Source organism: Mus caroli, unplaced genomic scaffold, assembly GCF_978045245.1.
Source record: "Mus caroli unplaced genomic scaffold, Mus_caroli_1 scaffold_11, whole genome shotgun sequence".
NCBI lineage: Eukaryota > Metazoa > Chordata > Mammalia > Rodentia > Muridae > Mus > Mus caroli.
The window spans coordinates 38,519,124-38,536,848 of NW_028227266.1; the positions used below are offsets into that span (position 1 = coordinate 38,519,124).

The 17,725-nt window shown below is 48.2% G+C and overlaps 1 protein-coding gene across 1 annotated transcript in view; it reads left to right on the forward strand.

Annotated features, from left to right (window-relative positions):
• Positions 1-4,100: 4,100 nt before the first annotated feature.
• The window catches only part of Clmp (CXADR like cell adhesion molecule), a 100,955-nt gene continuing 87,330 nt past the window's right edge, over positions 4,101-17,725 (forward strand). The window contains exon 1 of the mRNA XM_021172772.3: positions 4,101-4,475. Coding sequence (XP_021028431.1) covers positions 4,451-4,475 — 25 coding nt within the window. The 5' untranslated portion in view covers positions 4,101-4,450. The remainder of the gene's footprint in view (positions 4,476-17,725) is intronic.

Below are 17,725 nucleotides of genomic sequence, written 5' to 3' on the forward strand. Positions count from 1 at the left end.
GATGTGGAGGCAAGAAGATCAGAAGTTTAAGCTCTTCCTAGCTATATATCAAGCTTAAGGCCAGCCTGAGCTACATGAAACCCTGACACAAAAGAAACCAAACCAAACCAGCCAACCCAACAAACAGAAAGCCAAAATTCTGAGACAACGTTTAATATTCATAAGAAATCTTGGAGTGAGGAGAGGAGCAGGCATGGGGGAGAAGCTAAGGTTCTCCGTTGCCCACCAACCCTTGTGGTCATCAAGATACTTCATGTTAACATGATTTCGACGTTGAACAAATTCCAGAAGCCTTTGCCTGGCGTTCAGTAGCTTTCTCCGTCTGACTTCAGTCCCACATTCCAGGGCTTTTTGCTTCAATCACTTCATTTTTCCTTTTCAACCAGTGTCTCCTGAGTATGTAGAATCCATGTCTTGACCCACCTAGGATCCTTGTTCAGTCCTAGTCACCCTCAAAGCTGAGACATTGCTCTCTAACCACCATACTCCACAGTGTCCTTGGGATGCCGAGTTTGTTTTTACTGGAAACTTAACTGTCTTCTGTTGCTGGTGAACTGTTTCCCATGCTGAGGTCTTCTCTCCATTGGACTTGATGGCCCACTAAAGGTAAGAGTATCACATACATCCCTGGATTCTCCCAAGGGACCCAGCATCAGCAGGCAGTGGAATGTTACTCCAGGCTGTCTCCAGAAGCTCTACTTTGGATTTAGGTCAGTGGCAAACCTCTACCCGAGGAAGATGCATCTGCTCCCTAAGTGGCCCAGGACGTTGGACTTATGGAGAGTGAGTGTTAATCTCAGCGTGACCTAAGGACCTGGGTCAGAGATTAACAACCTGGGACCCAGGGAGTCTTGATAGCCTCAGCTTGGGTGATGTGGACCTAGGCACACATCGGCTGCACTTACACACGTCTGTCTTCAGGCACACATCCCTCCAGCCAGAGCAGCAATAGTGAGAAAGATAGCAGTGTGGTGGAAGCCATGCTTTAGAATCATACAGAATCAAATCACAGCTCTCCTAGGGAGGGACGGTGAGGGGGAGCCAAGGAGAGAGGGACAGTGAGGGGGAGCCAAGGAGAGGGCATCCGGAGGCTTTTGTCCTGTTGCTCCTACTCTTTGGTGTGTCTGAAAAGATGTCAAGCATTTTTTTTTAAAGCTGTGGATCAGAAATATCAAAAGAGTATCTTTCCTTTAGTTTCCTTCCTACTCCCTCAGCCTTTACGAAGAATTCATTTTTCAACATAGTTGTGGATATACCCTATTAGATAAGTGATTACAAATGAAAATTTTGCCTATGGTGCCACACACCACACCTTTATTCTTAGCATTCTGGAGGCAGATGCAGGAGGCTCTCTATGAACTTAAGGCCAGCCTGAACTACATTGTGAGTTCCAGGCAAAATAGGGCTATCCTGTCAGACTCTTCCTCAAACACCCCCCATACACACACACCACAAACACACACATACACTCACACACATGCATATACATACATAATCACTCCTACACATAACACATACACATATATACACACACTCTCACTCACACAACAATATATACACATATACACTAACACATATACACACAACGCAAATATACACACATAAACACATATACTCACACATACACCCATGCACACATATATATGCACATATATATATACACACAAACACACATATACACATACTCACACACATATATACATACATATACACACAAACACACACCTATATACACATACACATATACACACACTCACACATACAAATACAACATATACACACACACAAATACACTCATACACACAGAAACATACATCTCAACATGTGCTCACACATTTCACATGCAGAACAGACACACATATATACACTCATGCACCTACACAACACCCACACACACAAACATACACACTCACATACATACACGCACATACACATATAGGACATATACACACACAAACACACAAGCATACACACATGCGTGAGCACCGCGCACACGCGCACACACACACATTTACTCCAGAATGAAAGAAAGCTTTTAAATAGTTCATAATATAAATATAGTGTTTTTAAATGCTTGGTTTTTAGAAAGAGATTTTAATATTTCTGAGCTAGAGCAGGACATTTCACCCTCCTAAGAGACAGTTTCCTTCCCTCTAAAACAGAATAAGAATGCCCATGCATGGAGTCTGGGTTGGATTCTCAGGACAAAATGTGGGGAAGGAAAAGAATATGGGGGAGGGGAAGGGTTGGAGCTAATATCCTAAAACCCCAACAACTCAGGCTATTGACAACACTTCGATGTGATGTAAGAGGTGCAGTCTCTCCTAGACTCTGCTTTTCTCGACTGTGAAATGGGACTGACTTTCAGTACAACTGGGAAGGCCTATGCCAGTCCTAAGGGGCTAAGGGAGCCAGAAAGGTGCTGGAGGGGAGCAGCCTGCCAGCCTCCGAGGGGACTGTTAATTGCTCACATCAGTTATGATTAGGTTCTGGCCCCAGCCCCCAGTCTAGGTGGTGGGACTAAAGGTGAGTTGCAGCAGCCCCAGCCAGTCCCCCAGGGACATCCATAGGCTGGGACTACAAAGGACTGATCTTTTCTGCAGTGCCAGGAAAGGTGCCAGGACAAGCTCTGAGCCCTTGAGCCCTGAGCAGCCCCTGCTGCTCTTCTCTTCTCTGGTCCTTCCTCACAGGAGGTTAAGCACCAAGGGCGACTGGCTCCAGGCTCTCCTCTGGGGGCCCACCAGTCTCTTGCCCTCTGCCCACCTCCAATGCAGTGTTGGTGGGACAGAAAAAGGAGATTTATTCAATCTCATCAGCCTTGTTGAGAAGAGGGAGAGAGATACAGTGGCCCGCTGCCCCAATCCATCTTCTGTGTTCTGGACTAAGGCTTAAGTAGAACCCAAGTTCATATCTAACAGATTCCCAATCAGGGAGTGGTCTGCCCATCACCTGCTTCTGTCTCTCTAGTAAGTTGGTCTGACAAATTGTAAATTCTTTTCAAGAAAAAAAGATTTCTCTCTGGCTGACCCAGGCATTAGACTCTTTCTTCTCCCAACATGAGATTGGGGGCGCGGGGGGGGGGCAGATTCCAGCTTATTGGGATTCATTATTTTAATAGTCTGATGGACAGGCTGAAGGATGCAAGTGTCTAGCGCTAACTTCTTTATCCCTGCAAGGCTGGTTACACTTAGCTCAGGCTGTCATGGAACTCACTAAATAGCCCAGGGTGGATGTGAACTCCTGACTATCCTCCTGCCTCAGCTTAAAGCATCACTGTTTCCTTGAACTCTGGATTCCCACTTCTCTGGGAGAGTGGCAGGCTTAGGTCTGTGCGGATTTAACAGCACTTGACTATGAATAGCAAATGCAAAGGCCACATGTGAGCCACAAAGGGTCCAAACAAGGAAGCCTGAAGAACTGTTTTAATAACCCACTACTGCACAAACCCACTATTTATATGGTGCCCCTAGTGATTTCATACCGACCTAACCAGACCTGGAAGGAGAGGAGAAATAAGAGGCTGGGGAAAACAAGAAGAGAGAGGAAGAAAGGAGGAGACAAGAGCAAGAAAAGGGAACAAGATCTGGTGTAATGATGCGCTCAGCACTAGGTAAATCTTTGTGAGTTCGAGGCCAGCCTAGTCTACATAGACTTCCAGACCAACAAAGAACTACAGAGTGCGACCCTGTCAACCACCACCCCAGTCATCCTCGGGAGGAGACAGAGAGAGAGAGAGAGAGAGAGAGAGAGAGAGAGAGAGAGAGAGAGAGAGAGAGAGAGAGAGAGAGGCATAAAGCATTGTGAGAGACAAAAAATATACAAAAGAGCAGAGAGATTAGAGAGATCAAGGAGAAAAAAGACAGAATTGAAAAGGCCGCATCCACCGGTTCTTGGCCGAAGTGCTGCGGATTCTCTCCTGCACCGCATCAGTTGGCACCGAGCACCCCCCTCGATCACCCCGGGCCGCGGCCCTCCCTCCCGGGTGGGAGGTAAAGCAGCCCCAGCAGCTAACCCCAAACGCAGAGAGGGAGGGCGGGAGCGAAGAGAAGGGAGGGCGAGGGGAGGGATGGAGGGAGGGGCTGCGGTAGGAGGCAGCCGTGTGGTTCCAGCTCATTTTTTTTTTCCTCTTTCTCCAGTCGGTTTTCTTTCCAAACAGGGAAAAGTGTTCCACGAAGAGGTAGCTCCTTGCCGCCTCGCCTTCTCCTCCCTAACCCTGGGCCCGGCCCCCGTCCCGGCGCTAGCTGGTGGAGCCAGGGCTAGAAGCCCTCGGTGCCCCCGGAGCGCAGCGCGCAGGGGACCCGGGCGCGGGGCCAGCGCCCGCACATGGCTGCAGCCCCCCGCGCGCACCCCGAGGCGCCGCGCCCTGCTCACAGAAGGTCCGTCGGCTGGGCTCGGTCGCCCTGCAGCCAGGCTGCGCTGAGCCGGGAAGTGCCCGTGTCCGGGGATCGGGATGTCCCTCTTCTTCCTCTGGCTAGGTGAGTGCCTTGGGGAGGGCGGGAGTTTGGATGGCCCTGGGGAAACGCCACCCTGCGTTTGGGTGGAGACCCGCCCTCAGCACCGTGGTCCCCGCAGTCTCGGAGTGCGGCATCCACTCGGTCCCTGCCTCCGCGCCACCGAGGGGCGCATCTGGCAGCGGAGGACCGCCCAGTCGGCCATCGAAATGTCTCACACATCTGGGCCCTCCAGCCAGCTACGGGGTGGGGGCGTTTCCTGGTGGAGTTTGGCGGAGAACCGTTTGGTGTAGAGGGTACTTTTCAGCGCGTGGTTTGGTTTCAGGAGTACCAGGGGAAAGTGGAGAACTGGGGAGGGAAGGTTCATCCAGGGTTTTCTGTGCCAGGTTTTGAGGGTGGGGGGAGCTTTTTGTTTCAAACAGGCGCCTCTGAGCGCTCAGATTAGAAACAGATGTGTTGAAGGGGGAGAGGGAGGGAGAGGGAGGAGAGAAGGAAGAAGAAAAGGGTAGAGGGAAACAGGGCAGGGTGAAAGGAGCACCAAAAAGCCAGGTGACCCCAGAAGATGCAGGCTGAACGCGACCCGGGGAAGGAGAGAAAGAAAGAGCCAGAGAAGCAGAGTGAACGGAGGACAGGAATGTGAAGATAAGCCTGAGAGAAGGGAGCCTGGAGTCCTTGAAACCAATGCAGCAAAGGAGGCAACAGAGGGAAAAGCATACTCTGCCCCCCCTGAACCTGGCTCCGGGGCAGAAAGAGCCCTTCTGGGTGGTCCTCATTTAGGACCAGGCGGGTCTCCTGAGGCTGGGATAGAGGTGTGGAGGGGTGTCCTAAGACACAGGCTGGCTGACATTCCTGGGCTGGACCTGGCAGCTTTGTGGGCCAGGGCACAGAAGGGGTACATGGAAAGAGCTGGAGGAGGTTTGTGAACCTGTGAGGGACCAGGCCCTTGGAAGGCAGCAGGACAACTGAACAAAGTCCAAGTGTGTGTGTGAAGAAGCAGGGCTTTTGTCCACCTGGAGTCAAACCCCAAAGTTAGCGGGCATTCAGAGTAAGGTAGGCGTGGTGGCCCCCTGAGGCTGGCAGAGAAGTAAAGGATCTGAACTGACTGGCCAGGTGACTCTGGGCAGCTCCCTATGTAGGGCTTTGTTTGCTTAGCTCCCCCCCCCCAAAAAAAAATGAGACCGTTTTTCCGGTGTTTCCAGGCCTGAGAGCCAGTATCTCCATGAATTAGATAGAGGCTGGAACCCAGAAAAACCAGCAGAAGTGAAGGAGAATTGAAAAGCCACTTGGCATAGTGACTACAGCTTGTAGACAGTCACTGAAAACTTACACATTGGTTGGCATGCCCGTGTGCCGCCCCCAGACTGGTAGCTGCTAAGGCATAGAAAGAGAGAGACAGCTACAGCCCAAGGAAAGAAGGGGAGGGGCTCTTTTCCAAGCTCTTTGAGATATTGGCCAATTGTTGCAGCACAACTGGCATAGCTAGATGGCACCTTTGTCAGCCTCCCAGAGGCACCTCTAAGCTACCAATACTCAGATGTGCAGTAGAATCAAACTCAGAACTACCTTATTGGAGCCAACTAGCCTCTGAGTCCTTTTTATACTGAGTACTTTCATGTGAATGAGTTTATTAACGCCTCTGCTCTTCGAGTCAGCCCTACTGGATACCCGGTAGGCCTAAACTCATATTGCACATGAAGAGAGCAAGGTGTACAGAAGTCAGGTAACTCCAACAAAGCCACAAGCTCACGATGAACAGATGTGGGATTTGAAGGTAGACTGCGCATGGTGTGCCATGAAAAATGAACAGTGACTTTGGTTCAAGTGGTTGGAGTCAGCTGGTAGGTAGGCCTGGATGTGACCCTTGATGGCAGCCATTCTCTGGGTTTATGAGAAAGGGTCTGACTGAGGCGGAGATCAGAGGACATACTTATTCACTGTTTCTTCTTTATTTGCTTTTTAATTCCACTTTTAGATGTACTTACTTTACATGTGTGAGTGTTTTGCCTGCTTGTGTATATGTGTACCGTGTATGTGCCTGGAGCTCCCGGAGGCTAAGGAGGGCAACAGATCCTCCGAAGATGGAGTTATGGGTGGTTTGTAGTTTGGAGGTATGGATGGGTGCAGGGAACCGAGCCCAGTCCTCGGCAAAGAGCAACAAGTGAGCTATCTCTCCAGCCCTTCTTTCTTCTTCATTAAGTGCTCGATAGGTGTAATCACTTCCTTGATAAGGAAAGTAAGCGGCTGAGTTAATTCCCCACATGCTTGCTTTGTTGGGCATTCTCACGAAGTAAAGACTGGGAGGAGAGAAAGAATGACTGGCCGTGAATTCTCCCTCCACACCTCTTAAGCTCTTGCCTCAGCTGGCTATTAGCAGATTCAAGTTTGTGATGTCCTGGGTCTAAGTTGCTTCAACTATTCAAGTCAGAGGCAGGCATCAAAAAGGAGCAATTTTCAGAACCCCCCCCCCCCCCACACACACACACACTGCAAATGACAGTTTGCCTTGGATCAGGAGCACACAAGGAAAGCAGCCATGCTGGCTGGATCAACTTCTCTTTGCAGAATGGCTTTGAGCATTGGTGTATTGAAGACCCTTCAGCAACATCAAATTAAAATCTGGATTTGCCTAAAAAAACAAACAAACAAACAAACAAAAAAACAGAAATAAAGCAAAAACAAAAAGCTAGCAACAAAACAAACCAACAAGACCAACCCTTTCTCACTCCACTTGTCCTTTAAAGGGGTAATTTTTCATATTGTTTCCCCTCATGAGTGGCTGCAGTAGAGCCTCATTTTGTAGAGAATGCACAGTATAACCGAGAGCTGGGGGGCTGGAAGAGTTTAATCATCTGTGCAAAGGTGGGCCATTGGGCTTCTTGCTTTTTTTATATATATAATCTGCCAGAGAGTGAGGCCCAGTGCCTTGCTTCTTTACTGTGAATGAATGAACAGGTAGTGACCCCTAAGGGACAGAGAGAGGCCCTGGCCCCTCTTGATACTGTCCTGAGCCATCATTTGCTATCTAGTTCTGGTTTTGTTTGTTTGTTTGATTGGTTGGTTGGTTGGTTGGTTGGTTGGTTGGTTGGTTGGTTGGTTAGTTGGTTAGTTGGTTAGTTGGTTGGTTGGTTGGTTGGTTGGTTCCTCCCCCACACCCCCGCCCGGCTGGAGGGGGAGTTATTTGTTTCTTTGGTTGTTGTTGTTTTTCTTGATTATCTTTCCTGGCTTTCTTGCAATAGTTGTCGTGTTTGTGTCTTTCATGGCCCACACCTTCCATGCTACACTCTGCTGTCTTGTCTGTACCTGATAGGAAGCCAAGAGCCTGGGTTGGAAAGCGGCAAGCTCTCTGGGTTCTGGCTCCACCTCTGGCTCCACCGCTCTTGTTTGTAAAAAAGCAGGTCAGGTAGAAGATCTTGAATTCTTCTTCTTTTTTTTTTTTTTTTTTTAATTCTATGACATTTTGTTCCTCCAAAGTCTTTAACAGTTCTTGTTATTTTTTTGTCACTTTAAAAAAAAATTTAGGTTAGCTTGTAAAAGGCCATTGTGCCCCCCGACCCCCTGCCTCTGTGTGTGTGTGTGTGTCTGTGTGTCTGTGTGTGTGTGTGTGTTTTGCTGGGAAGTGAACCTAGTATATGCTAGGTATGCTTTCTTCCTACCTAGCTACATCCCTAGCCCAGTATCCATTGCTTTTGATACTGAGCATAAACACTTCACTCAGAGGACAGGGCAGGAGCTGAGTTCCCCAGCAATGAGCACGAGGAAAGTTTGCACACAGATTTGAGCAGGACCACAGGTCTTTCCCTCGTCTTCCCACATTAGTGATGATGCTCACAGTAGCAGTGTGATCCCAGTGGACTCACGTCTTGTCCTAACTTATTTATGTCTTATGCTCAGCTGTGCGACACATGATTGAGTTTCATCAAAGTACCTAATGATGGTGAACTATTGAACAAATGGTTTGAAACATAGACCCAAAGATTCGGCACAACTGGGGGGGGGGGTCTAAACTACTACACAAACTTAAAAACTTGACCTCAGACCCCTTCCGAGAATCTAATGGAAACCAGTTCTCAGAGGAAGACACAAGCATAAGATTTTCCATTGATCTCTAGGGTTTTGTTGACTTCCTGGTAGCCTTCCTTGGAATACAAATTCACCCTTCATCTAAAGCTACCTCTTCTTTTATGATGAAGAAGGGACCAAAGTTCAGAGAGACTTGGCTAAGGCTACCCAACTAGTCTAGTCCCCAGATTCCATGATGTGTCCCGCCACACATCCGTGAGATGGAGAATGTGTTCCCTGCCCTTTTGTCTTGCGCAGCTAAGCTGCAGGATCATAGCTGGCCTTCCAGTGTTTCAGTTAGATGAGCTAAATGCTGAGTAATTGGCACGCTCTTTCATGTTGAGAAACGGCTTGGAAAATAGGGCAGATGTCGAAACATTTCAATTCAGCCATCATAACTGGAAATCTTGGAAATTTTCTGAAGTGTCATGTTGGATGTGTTCAGAAAAGGGAGAATTAATACCCGAAGTTCCAAACATGTGGCTGTGTGCACACAAAGAACAGAATGGCACACCAGAGGCTCCCTTCTGACTTAACTTTGCTCTATTGTTCCAGGCTTGCTACACCCCATACCCCACAAGAATGTTTGACTAAGTCCCCTCTAAGTTTTCTTGCAGGGCTATTTCCTACTATTCTCTGAAAAGGATGTGGTCTTACCACTCTGCTCGCTTGGTTTTTGTTCTTGTTTTGTTTCAGGTACTGCCCACTTGGAGCAATTGATGGCAGATGATTATAAACCCATAAGGGTCAACTAAGTACTATGAACAAAGTGGTCCGTGTCTTTCATCTTACAGTTGTCCTGTGTGAGCCAGGGAACCCTTTTCAAGGTCAGACTAATGTCCAGGTCCTTGTACTTGGATAGTTCATAACTGGAGTTATAGCAAAGTTACCTTCAAAACAACCCCCAAAAAGGGACACCCAGGGAAGACCAATTTTGAGGATTTGATGGACATAGTGAGGATACTGAGTTCACAGGACAACCCACGGGAACTAGTTTTCTCCTTCGACCACATGAGTTCCGGAGACTGAACTCAGGTCATTCGGCTTGTCTGGTAGCAAGTTTCTTTACCCCTAGCTGTCCTGTTAACTTCCTCACCACCATCCCCTTTGTTGCTTTACTTTATCCATAATTTACACATAATAAAGTGAACCCATTAAGGCATACAGCTCCTTGGCTTCCTTGCATAGATCAGAATTCGAGTTTGTGTTTTCAAATTTAATCCTGTATTGTTCGCCTACTTATATTTCACTGAGAGAGGATTCCGTGAGTCAGAACAGTAGGGAGAAATTCTCAACAGTTTTGGTGTGGGTTTCTGTGAGAGAAACTTACTCTGTAGCCCAGTCTGGCCTCAGACTTCCATTGCAGCAACACTGTTGTTCAAGCATCTTAAGTGCTGGGATACAGGTGTGAGCCAACACCCTTGGTTCCATTTTTTTTTTTTTTTTTTTTTTTGAGACAGGGTTTCTCTGTATAGCCCTGGCTGTCCTGGAGCTCATTCTGTAGACCAGGCTGGCCTCGAACTCAGAAATCCACCTGCCTCTGCCTCCCGATTGCTGGGATTAAAGGCGTGCGCCACCACGCCCGGCTCCTTGGTTCCATTTTTAACATCTGTACAAGGCTTGAGAGTTTACGAAGTATTTGAAAAAAGCAGGAAATAGCAATTAATGGGTTGGTTCGGGAGAAGAGCTGGCATGAAATTCTTTTTTAGAAATTAGTTTGATAGAAGAGAGGGTCTCCCAACTACAAGAGCCAGAATCAGGCTGCCAGGTGAGAAATTGTTAGAGGCAAGAAGATGTGACTTAAAGGAGAAGAGAGACTTCCTTTTACAACTTAGAGTGGACAACCTCCAATAGAGAAGTAGCTTAATATAAAAGAAAACTAGGCATCAGTGATGAGGGGAAGCCCAGAGGAGAAATGCCCCCTACCAGCGGCTGGCAGGAAACTTCGTACCACATCATTTAGTCTGGGCTAGCCTACATGACAAGGATCAGGAGCCAGGTACTGAGTGGAACCATAAATGAAGGGTTGTTACCCCTCTTACCACCACCACCACCACCACCACCACTACCATCATCATCACCACCACCACCACCCTGCCCAGAAGCACATGGATTCTCTATCCCAAAGAGAGAGCTGCAGGGGAAATGGCCTGATTTCTTCCAGCTGTGGGATCTGGCCAAAGTGACCAGTGTGTCTTAAAGAGATAGGTTCAAGTTCTCACACGAAGTCTGTTCTCATACCTTATACCATCCTCACATTGTTCTTCCATAAAAAATGACTTATTACTCTACTTTACAAATAAATAAACCAAGCAAGGTTCTGAGAAGTAAAAATGAGCTTGCACAAATACCCCAGGAAACAGATGAGCAGAGACACTAACCTAGGACTGGGGATTCCCAAGGCTGTGAGCTTTACCAGCAGACATGGTTATTCTACAAGGCTCAGTGCTACCAAAGGAGGGGGGCAGTCTAGATGTTGGGCCACTTATCACATCCCCTTTCCCTGTCCCATTCAAATGGTTTGTTTGGATTACCAACTATTGTTTATAAATGAGTCTCTGTACACATCCTGTGTGCATCCCATGGTCAGTGCTTGCTAACTAACTGAAGGTCCCTTGCTGTCCTCAGGGTTCTTTGGTGAGATGTTGTGACCTGTTTGGGGTCAGGCACAGGAGCCTCCTGTGTTAACACAAGATCCTGTGGCTATGGATGGGAAGGTTTGGGAATCTGTGTGAATTGCTTGTGCATTGCATTTTTCTGGTTAAACCCCACTTTTAGCAGTTCTGCCTTCCTTGTATCCTAAAGAAAGAATGCAGACCTTTAACTCCTCTCAAAAAAAAAAAAAAAAAAAAAAAAGGTTTTGGTTCTCTGAACTCCAACTGTCTGGTTTTTGAAAACATAAAAGTTTATTTCCTTTGGCACCAAAATGGGGAAGAATGCTGAAATGAACCTTTATTTTGTGAGTGGCAGACGGTTGGATCAGTCTGTGTAGCCTCAGCCAAAGTCGGCCTGTGATAAGGCTGAAAACTGCTTTGTCTCAGGAGAAGGCAGGGAAGAAAGCCTGCTCCCTTTTGGGCCCCTCCTGGGAGGAGAAAATGGAACTGTTCTCCTGAGAACAGTTCCTTAGTTAGTGAAGGCTTTTCTGGTGAGGTAGCAAAGGGAGTCTGAAGAGGTCAGGTCAGGAAAGTCAAGTGAAGAGAAGGAAAAAGATGAGGATGGAGAAGTGGGGAGGCCAGAGCTTAGAAACAGTAGAGTGCAAAGCAAAGCTGACTGGTGGTGTCTGCAGAGGGGCCTCTCTGGCACTGTCTGTCCCTCAAGGATGGCTGCAGCAATTCATCAGTTTTCTCTTTTGGTGCTCACGTTCATCCAAGATCCTTCTTTATTCACATCTTCTCCCTCAAAGTTTCAGAGGTGGGTACCACCCCTGAGCTGGGATCTGAAATGCTGATAAAATGGAAGGCCAGTCTCTATCACTTAACCACTGAGCATTGAAGGAGATGGTCAGAAACAAGGGCAAGCACACACAGGAGAAAGCAAACATCAGGGATGTTAGGAGGCCCCTACGCAGTTCTCAGAAGAAATATAATTCTATCTGTGTGGGAGTCAGGGTCTCCTCTTGTGCCTGCAGGGACCTTATGAACTTCAATCTCTTACTACGCTTCCAGAGTATCAAGGTTGGTGCTAAGAAAGCAGCTGGCAGGCTGGTAGGGTGACCCATCAACATCAGAAAGGCTGGATTAATCAGTGTGTATCCTTGGCAACATGCCAGGTGCTTCCTGGAGGGACTAAACCTCCCAGCACCCTCTGTGTCCTTGCCTTCTGAAATGTATGGTGTCATTCTTCATCACAACCTGTCACCTCCATTGCCTCATCCCTCACAGGATGCTAAGAAGAGAAAGATGAAGAAGGACCGTACTAGTGGGTTGAGATGTGTTCATTAAGACGGGTGGACTCCTCGGCTGGGTTTGAAGTGGTTTTACTCTACATGGAAAACAAACAGGATTAAGCCAAGAAGGAATTTTCTGTCCTCAAAGAAATCCACTGTACAGAACAGAGCTGTAGCTCCTGACATATTCTGATTTTCTCTTCTGGGTGATGAAAGGCAGCAGGAAGAATCCAATCCCTATGAGGGAAATTGTTTTGTGACTTCATTGTTTAAATTTAGGCTTGGGTTTGAGGGGGATCGTTCAGACTTGGAGCGGGGTGCCTTCTAACCCAACCCCTGTCACTTCTCATTATTTCCAACGACAATTCCAATTATTTGCAGTCACTCTTCAAGGGACAAGCAGGGGGAAGGCACATAAGGCTTCCTTGTGGGCCAGCCATGGGACAATTGCCGTGAGAGCCAATCCTTGGGGTCCCAGACCCTGGCTTGATGCTTGGGGCTCTTGGTAAATTGGGCAAATTACTGCACCTCCCTAACCTCAGTTTTCTCATCAGCCGTTTTGTGTTGTGACAATGTCATAACAGTGTGTGTGTGTGTGTGTGTGTGTGTGTGTGTGTGTGTGTGTGTGTGTGTTCTAAAGCTAAATGAAGTAATGCATTTCAAGTTTTAGCTCCCTGCCTGCTACATAGTCAGCAGTTAAACGAATGTCAGTTGTCATTATCATGACTGTCTTTGCGCAGGGATCGTCGGCACATGGGGTATTTGGTGGGCAGCCTGCTTGAAGTAAGCTGACACCATGCCATTCGAGCCCGTCTGTAGTGGCCACTGCTGGTCCTTTATCCCACTAGCAAGTCCCTAGTCCTTTGGGGGATATTATTGTCCTTTAGAGTCTCACGAGGCTCATAGCCCCATCTGTACTCCATCTGTCTGCAGTTTCTCTGGGAGAACAATTTTGTGTGTTAGGTAGCTGTGGTCAAGATGGCCTTTCTTTGGCTGCTTAGCTTACTGTCTGCAGGTCCCTGAAACAGGAACACAGCCTGAAAATCTTTTCCCGTGCCCTCTTCCGCATGCTCCCTAGTGCCTGTCTGAGTGGAATGGCTCAGCTGATTCATTTCTGTTCTCACCGTCGAGTAATGCTTTGTTTAGTAGCTACTGTCGCTAGCCACTCGTGCCAGCGCTTCATGCAGGTAGTCGGCTGCATAGCAACCTCTGAGCTGATTGTTCTTTTCTGCCCTTAGAAACTGAGGCAGGAAGTCAGGTGCTCTACACTGTACTGCCTGAGTCCACGTGGTGGACCTTTGCATTCTGTTTCGGGGTTGCTATGGAAGGACAAGAACAGAGAGGCAGGGCTGGGAAGGTGACTCTCCAAGCATGGGGCACTTAGTATGGATCCCCAGCACCCACGTCAGAGCCCAGAAGTACACTTCTATAACTGCAGTGCCGGAAAGCAGAAACAGGTGGCTGCTCACAGCTCCCCACCTATCCCAAACAAATGGTCCAATGATAGACCAATCTCAAGAAGTAGGAGGGAGAATGAGAGAGCAAAGACACCTGAGGTTAATGTCTGGCCTTCTCATATCTGTGCATGTATGCCTTCCCTCATACACACAGAGATGGGAGGGGAAGAGAGAGAGGGGTGTGGAAGGAGAGATGGGGGAGGGGAAAGAGGGTGGGAGGGAGGAGAATGAAGAGGCAGCTTGGGTAGCCTGTGCTACACGACTGGCAATTCTATCTCAGTTTAAACATCATACATCGCACTTGTATGAATAAGATGGCTAACATCTGACTAGGAGATCTGCTCTTAGGATCATTGTATCATCCATCGTCTCTTTCCTTACACAACGCACAGCTGACTAACACAGAGACAGGGCAGTCTGGGGTCTGGCCTCCCACAAACCTGAAATTCCTTTGTTCTCAGCTGGTCATGTACTCACCAAAATTAGACTCCAATGAGCCCAACAGTCAGATCCAAGACGCGCTGAATTAGATTTCCTTTTTTAAGGTTGGGAGGAGACAGGAAAACCGCAAGGTGAGAAGAAAAACCTGCTTTTTTTCCCCATTGACCCAAGGAACAAAGTGTGATTTTTCCTCCCTACAAAAGACAACAAGGCTGGTGTCCCAGATTCCTACAGGCCTTGAATTCCCACTCTGCACCCTTTCTGGAGCCAGGCTGCTGGAGTCTGGGTTGTTCTCTGAGGCCCAGTCTCCATCTGCCTTCCTCTGGGAGGCGAGTTCTATCTTCCATCCTTCAGCCAACAGCCAGGGGCAGCAGGCTTTGCCCTGCTTCCCAGAAACCAGGCCACAGCACCACAGCCACCTTTCTGCTCCACCACCTCGAATACCCTGTTCCCAGAGCTCTGAAATTCCCTTGGCCCCGAAGAATCCAAGTCCTCTGAACACACTGCCACAGTAGCTTTGTCATCTTCTTGTCCCTCTCTCTTCAGGCCCCAAATGATCTGCTCTTGGAGGAGGGACAAAGAGTGGGAGGAGAGATCTGTGAAGTTCACCTACTTTGTACCTACAATCCTGAAGCAGCTCCCTGCAGGGGACCTACCCCTTAAGGGTCCTAAGTTCATCATGTGACTTTGTCTTGGGTCCTACACGTTGCTCATAGGGACCTCCACCTTGATGCCCTTCTAGCCTCTTTTTTTTTAATAATTTTTTATTACGTATTTTCCCCATTTTCATTTCCAATGCTATCCCAAAAGTCCCCCATATCCTCCCCACCACTTCCCTACCCACCCATTCCCTTTTTTTGGCCCCTGGCGTTCCCCTGTACTGGGGCATATAAAGTTTGCATGTCCAATGGGCCTCTCTTTCCAGTGATGGCCGACTAGGCCATCTTTTGTTACATATGCAGCTAGAGTCAAGAGGTCTGGGGTACTGGTTAGTTCATAATGTTGCACCTACAGGGTTGCAGATCTCTTTAGCTCCTTGGATACTTTCTCTAGCTCCTCCATTGGGGGCCCTGTGATCCATCCAATAGCTAGCTGACTGTGAGCATCCACTTCTGTGTCTGCTAGGCCCCGGCCTAGTCTCACAAGAGACAGCTATATCAGGGTCCTTTCAGCAAATGCTTGCTAGTGTATGCAATGGTGTCATCGTTTGGAGGCTAATTATGGGATGGATCCCTGGATATTCTAGCCTCTTTACCATATACCCGGACGCCCCAAGCGGAGAGCTCTGTGCCCTAGAAGTATCTCATTCATCCCTTCCCAGTACTTTGCATTACATTGTAGTAGCTTCCAGGCTCTTTCCTCTGTAGTCATGTGGGTCACTGGCTCCTGTTAGAGACTTGGGGATGCGTGGAGCCGAAATGAAGAAACACATTAATGAATGGGGAAGAACAAGCTTAGGAAAGGCAAGATGTTCCCTCTCCCAAGAGTCTCTTTGTCATCAGAAAGGCCCCAGAGAGGAAAGGATAATGAAGATGCTGAACAAAGATGGGAAGTACATCTGTAGGGAGAGGTGCTCCTCTGGCCAGTCTTGAAGGCCTCACAGTCTTCAGAGCATCCTGAATAGCACTGACTCCAGAAGGGATGGGCTGGAGGTTACAGTGAGGCGGGTGTAAGAGAGGGGAGGCTGGCTATCATAGTCTTTTCTTGCCGCTTGACTCCAGAGCCAGGAGCAGTTCAGCCCTTCCAAGTGGTTTATTTCCATTTAATAACTTTCAGGACATGTGGCTTCTCCTCCCAACGGTATCTATAGTGAACAAGGCCAACCCAGCAGTGCTGATTCGATCCTGTTTTGTCCATTTTAGATGTTGAACAAAGGTCCTGTAGGCCAAGTGGCCAAAGGGTAGATCATAAGCACCTAGCCAGTTCCCTAGTGTGTAGAACTTAGGGCCCTCTTCCTCCTCTGCCTCCCCAACCCTGTCCCCCTCTGCTCTTCATTCTCTGTGTGTGTGTCTGTCCGTCTGACTGTCTGTACATGCACGTGCTCACACATATGTCCATGCCCATGCATGCACATTATGTCTGTGTGTGCATATGTGTGTTAGGAGGTATGTGTGTGCTCCTATTCATCATATATGGCAGCCAGAAGTTGATGCTGGGATGCCTTCCCCTCTCACTCTCCACCTCATTTTTGATGACAAGACCTTCCCCAAATGTGAAGCTATTTGGGGCTAGGCAGACCCCCTCCCTCAAGACCACCCATCTCCATCCTCAGCACTGGGATTACAGGTGCCTGTGGCAACACCCAGATTTCACCTGCGTGTTAGGAATCCAAACTCCGATCCCCATGCTTTCCCAGCAAGTACTTTGTTCAGTTAGCTATTTTCCCAGTCCCTTCCTCTCCTGCTTTGGTGGGTCCTTCCTCACTTGTCACTAATCCTCCCAGGGTTTCACTGAAGCAGAGCAAGAAGAGACACTAGTCAGGTAGTCATCCCCAAAAGCTGGATGGGGCTTTAAGAACGTGCTCATTCCCTCATTTGCTCTTGTGATTCTCGTGAAAACACCTTGAGGTACGTAGTGTCAGCATTCATTGCTGGTAGAGGCTGGACCATGACAGCTGACAGCAGATGAGCAGTGTGTACAGCAGGCTTAGGGATGGGAAAATAAGCCCCACAGGAGCCATGCTTGGGAAGTAGTGGACCCTAGTCACTATTAATTAATAGAGTCACGAGGCTCTGAAAGAACTGCCCAAGCCTACACATGTTCCTGTTTACAGCATGTCTGGCTCCATTAGAACAAGAAACAAGCTATCAAGGAGGAGCCAGCCTGTTCTCCCCCCCCCCCCGGGTGATTACCTGACATGGGTATAAACAGAGCTGAAGAATTGGGCTCTAGGTGAAGGGCTTTAATAATGTCTCTGGGTTCTGACCAAACATGGTCAAGCTTTCCACAGGGATAGCAAGTGCCCTCTTATGCTCATCTCAAAAGAAACAAAACCACTTATGTATTTACTGTGTGTATATGCTATGGGGCACACTAGAGAGAGCAATATGAGGTCAGAGGACATCCTGTAGGACTGCGTTCTCTCCTCCTTCTACCCTGTGGGTCCGGGGTATCAAACACATGTCTTCAGTCAGGCCTTATAGCAAGCACCTTTACCTACTGAGCCCTCTCTCCGACTCTTGTTCATCTTTCCTTTTTCTTTGCTCCCAAACAATCAGATGTTAGCCTAACAGACACCAAACAAAGGTGGGGGAAGACATTTGTATTTCTGGTACTGCAGAGCTGGCTTAAACTAAAACAAGCGACAACCCACACGTGTCAACCTTCTCTCTGATTCCAAGTCACATGCTCAGTGGGCAGCTAGAAAGGAGGACAACTCGGGTGGGGACAGGGGAATGACTGGCAGGCTCCAAGATAGATGTGTTTATCAT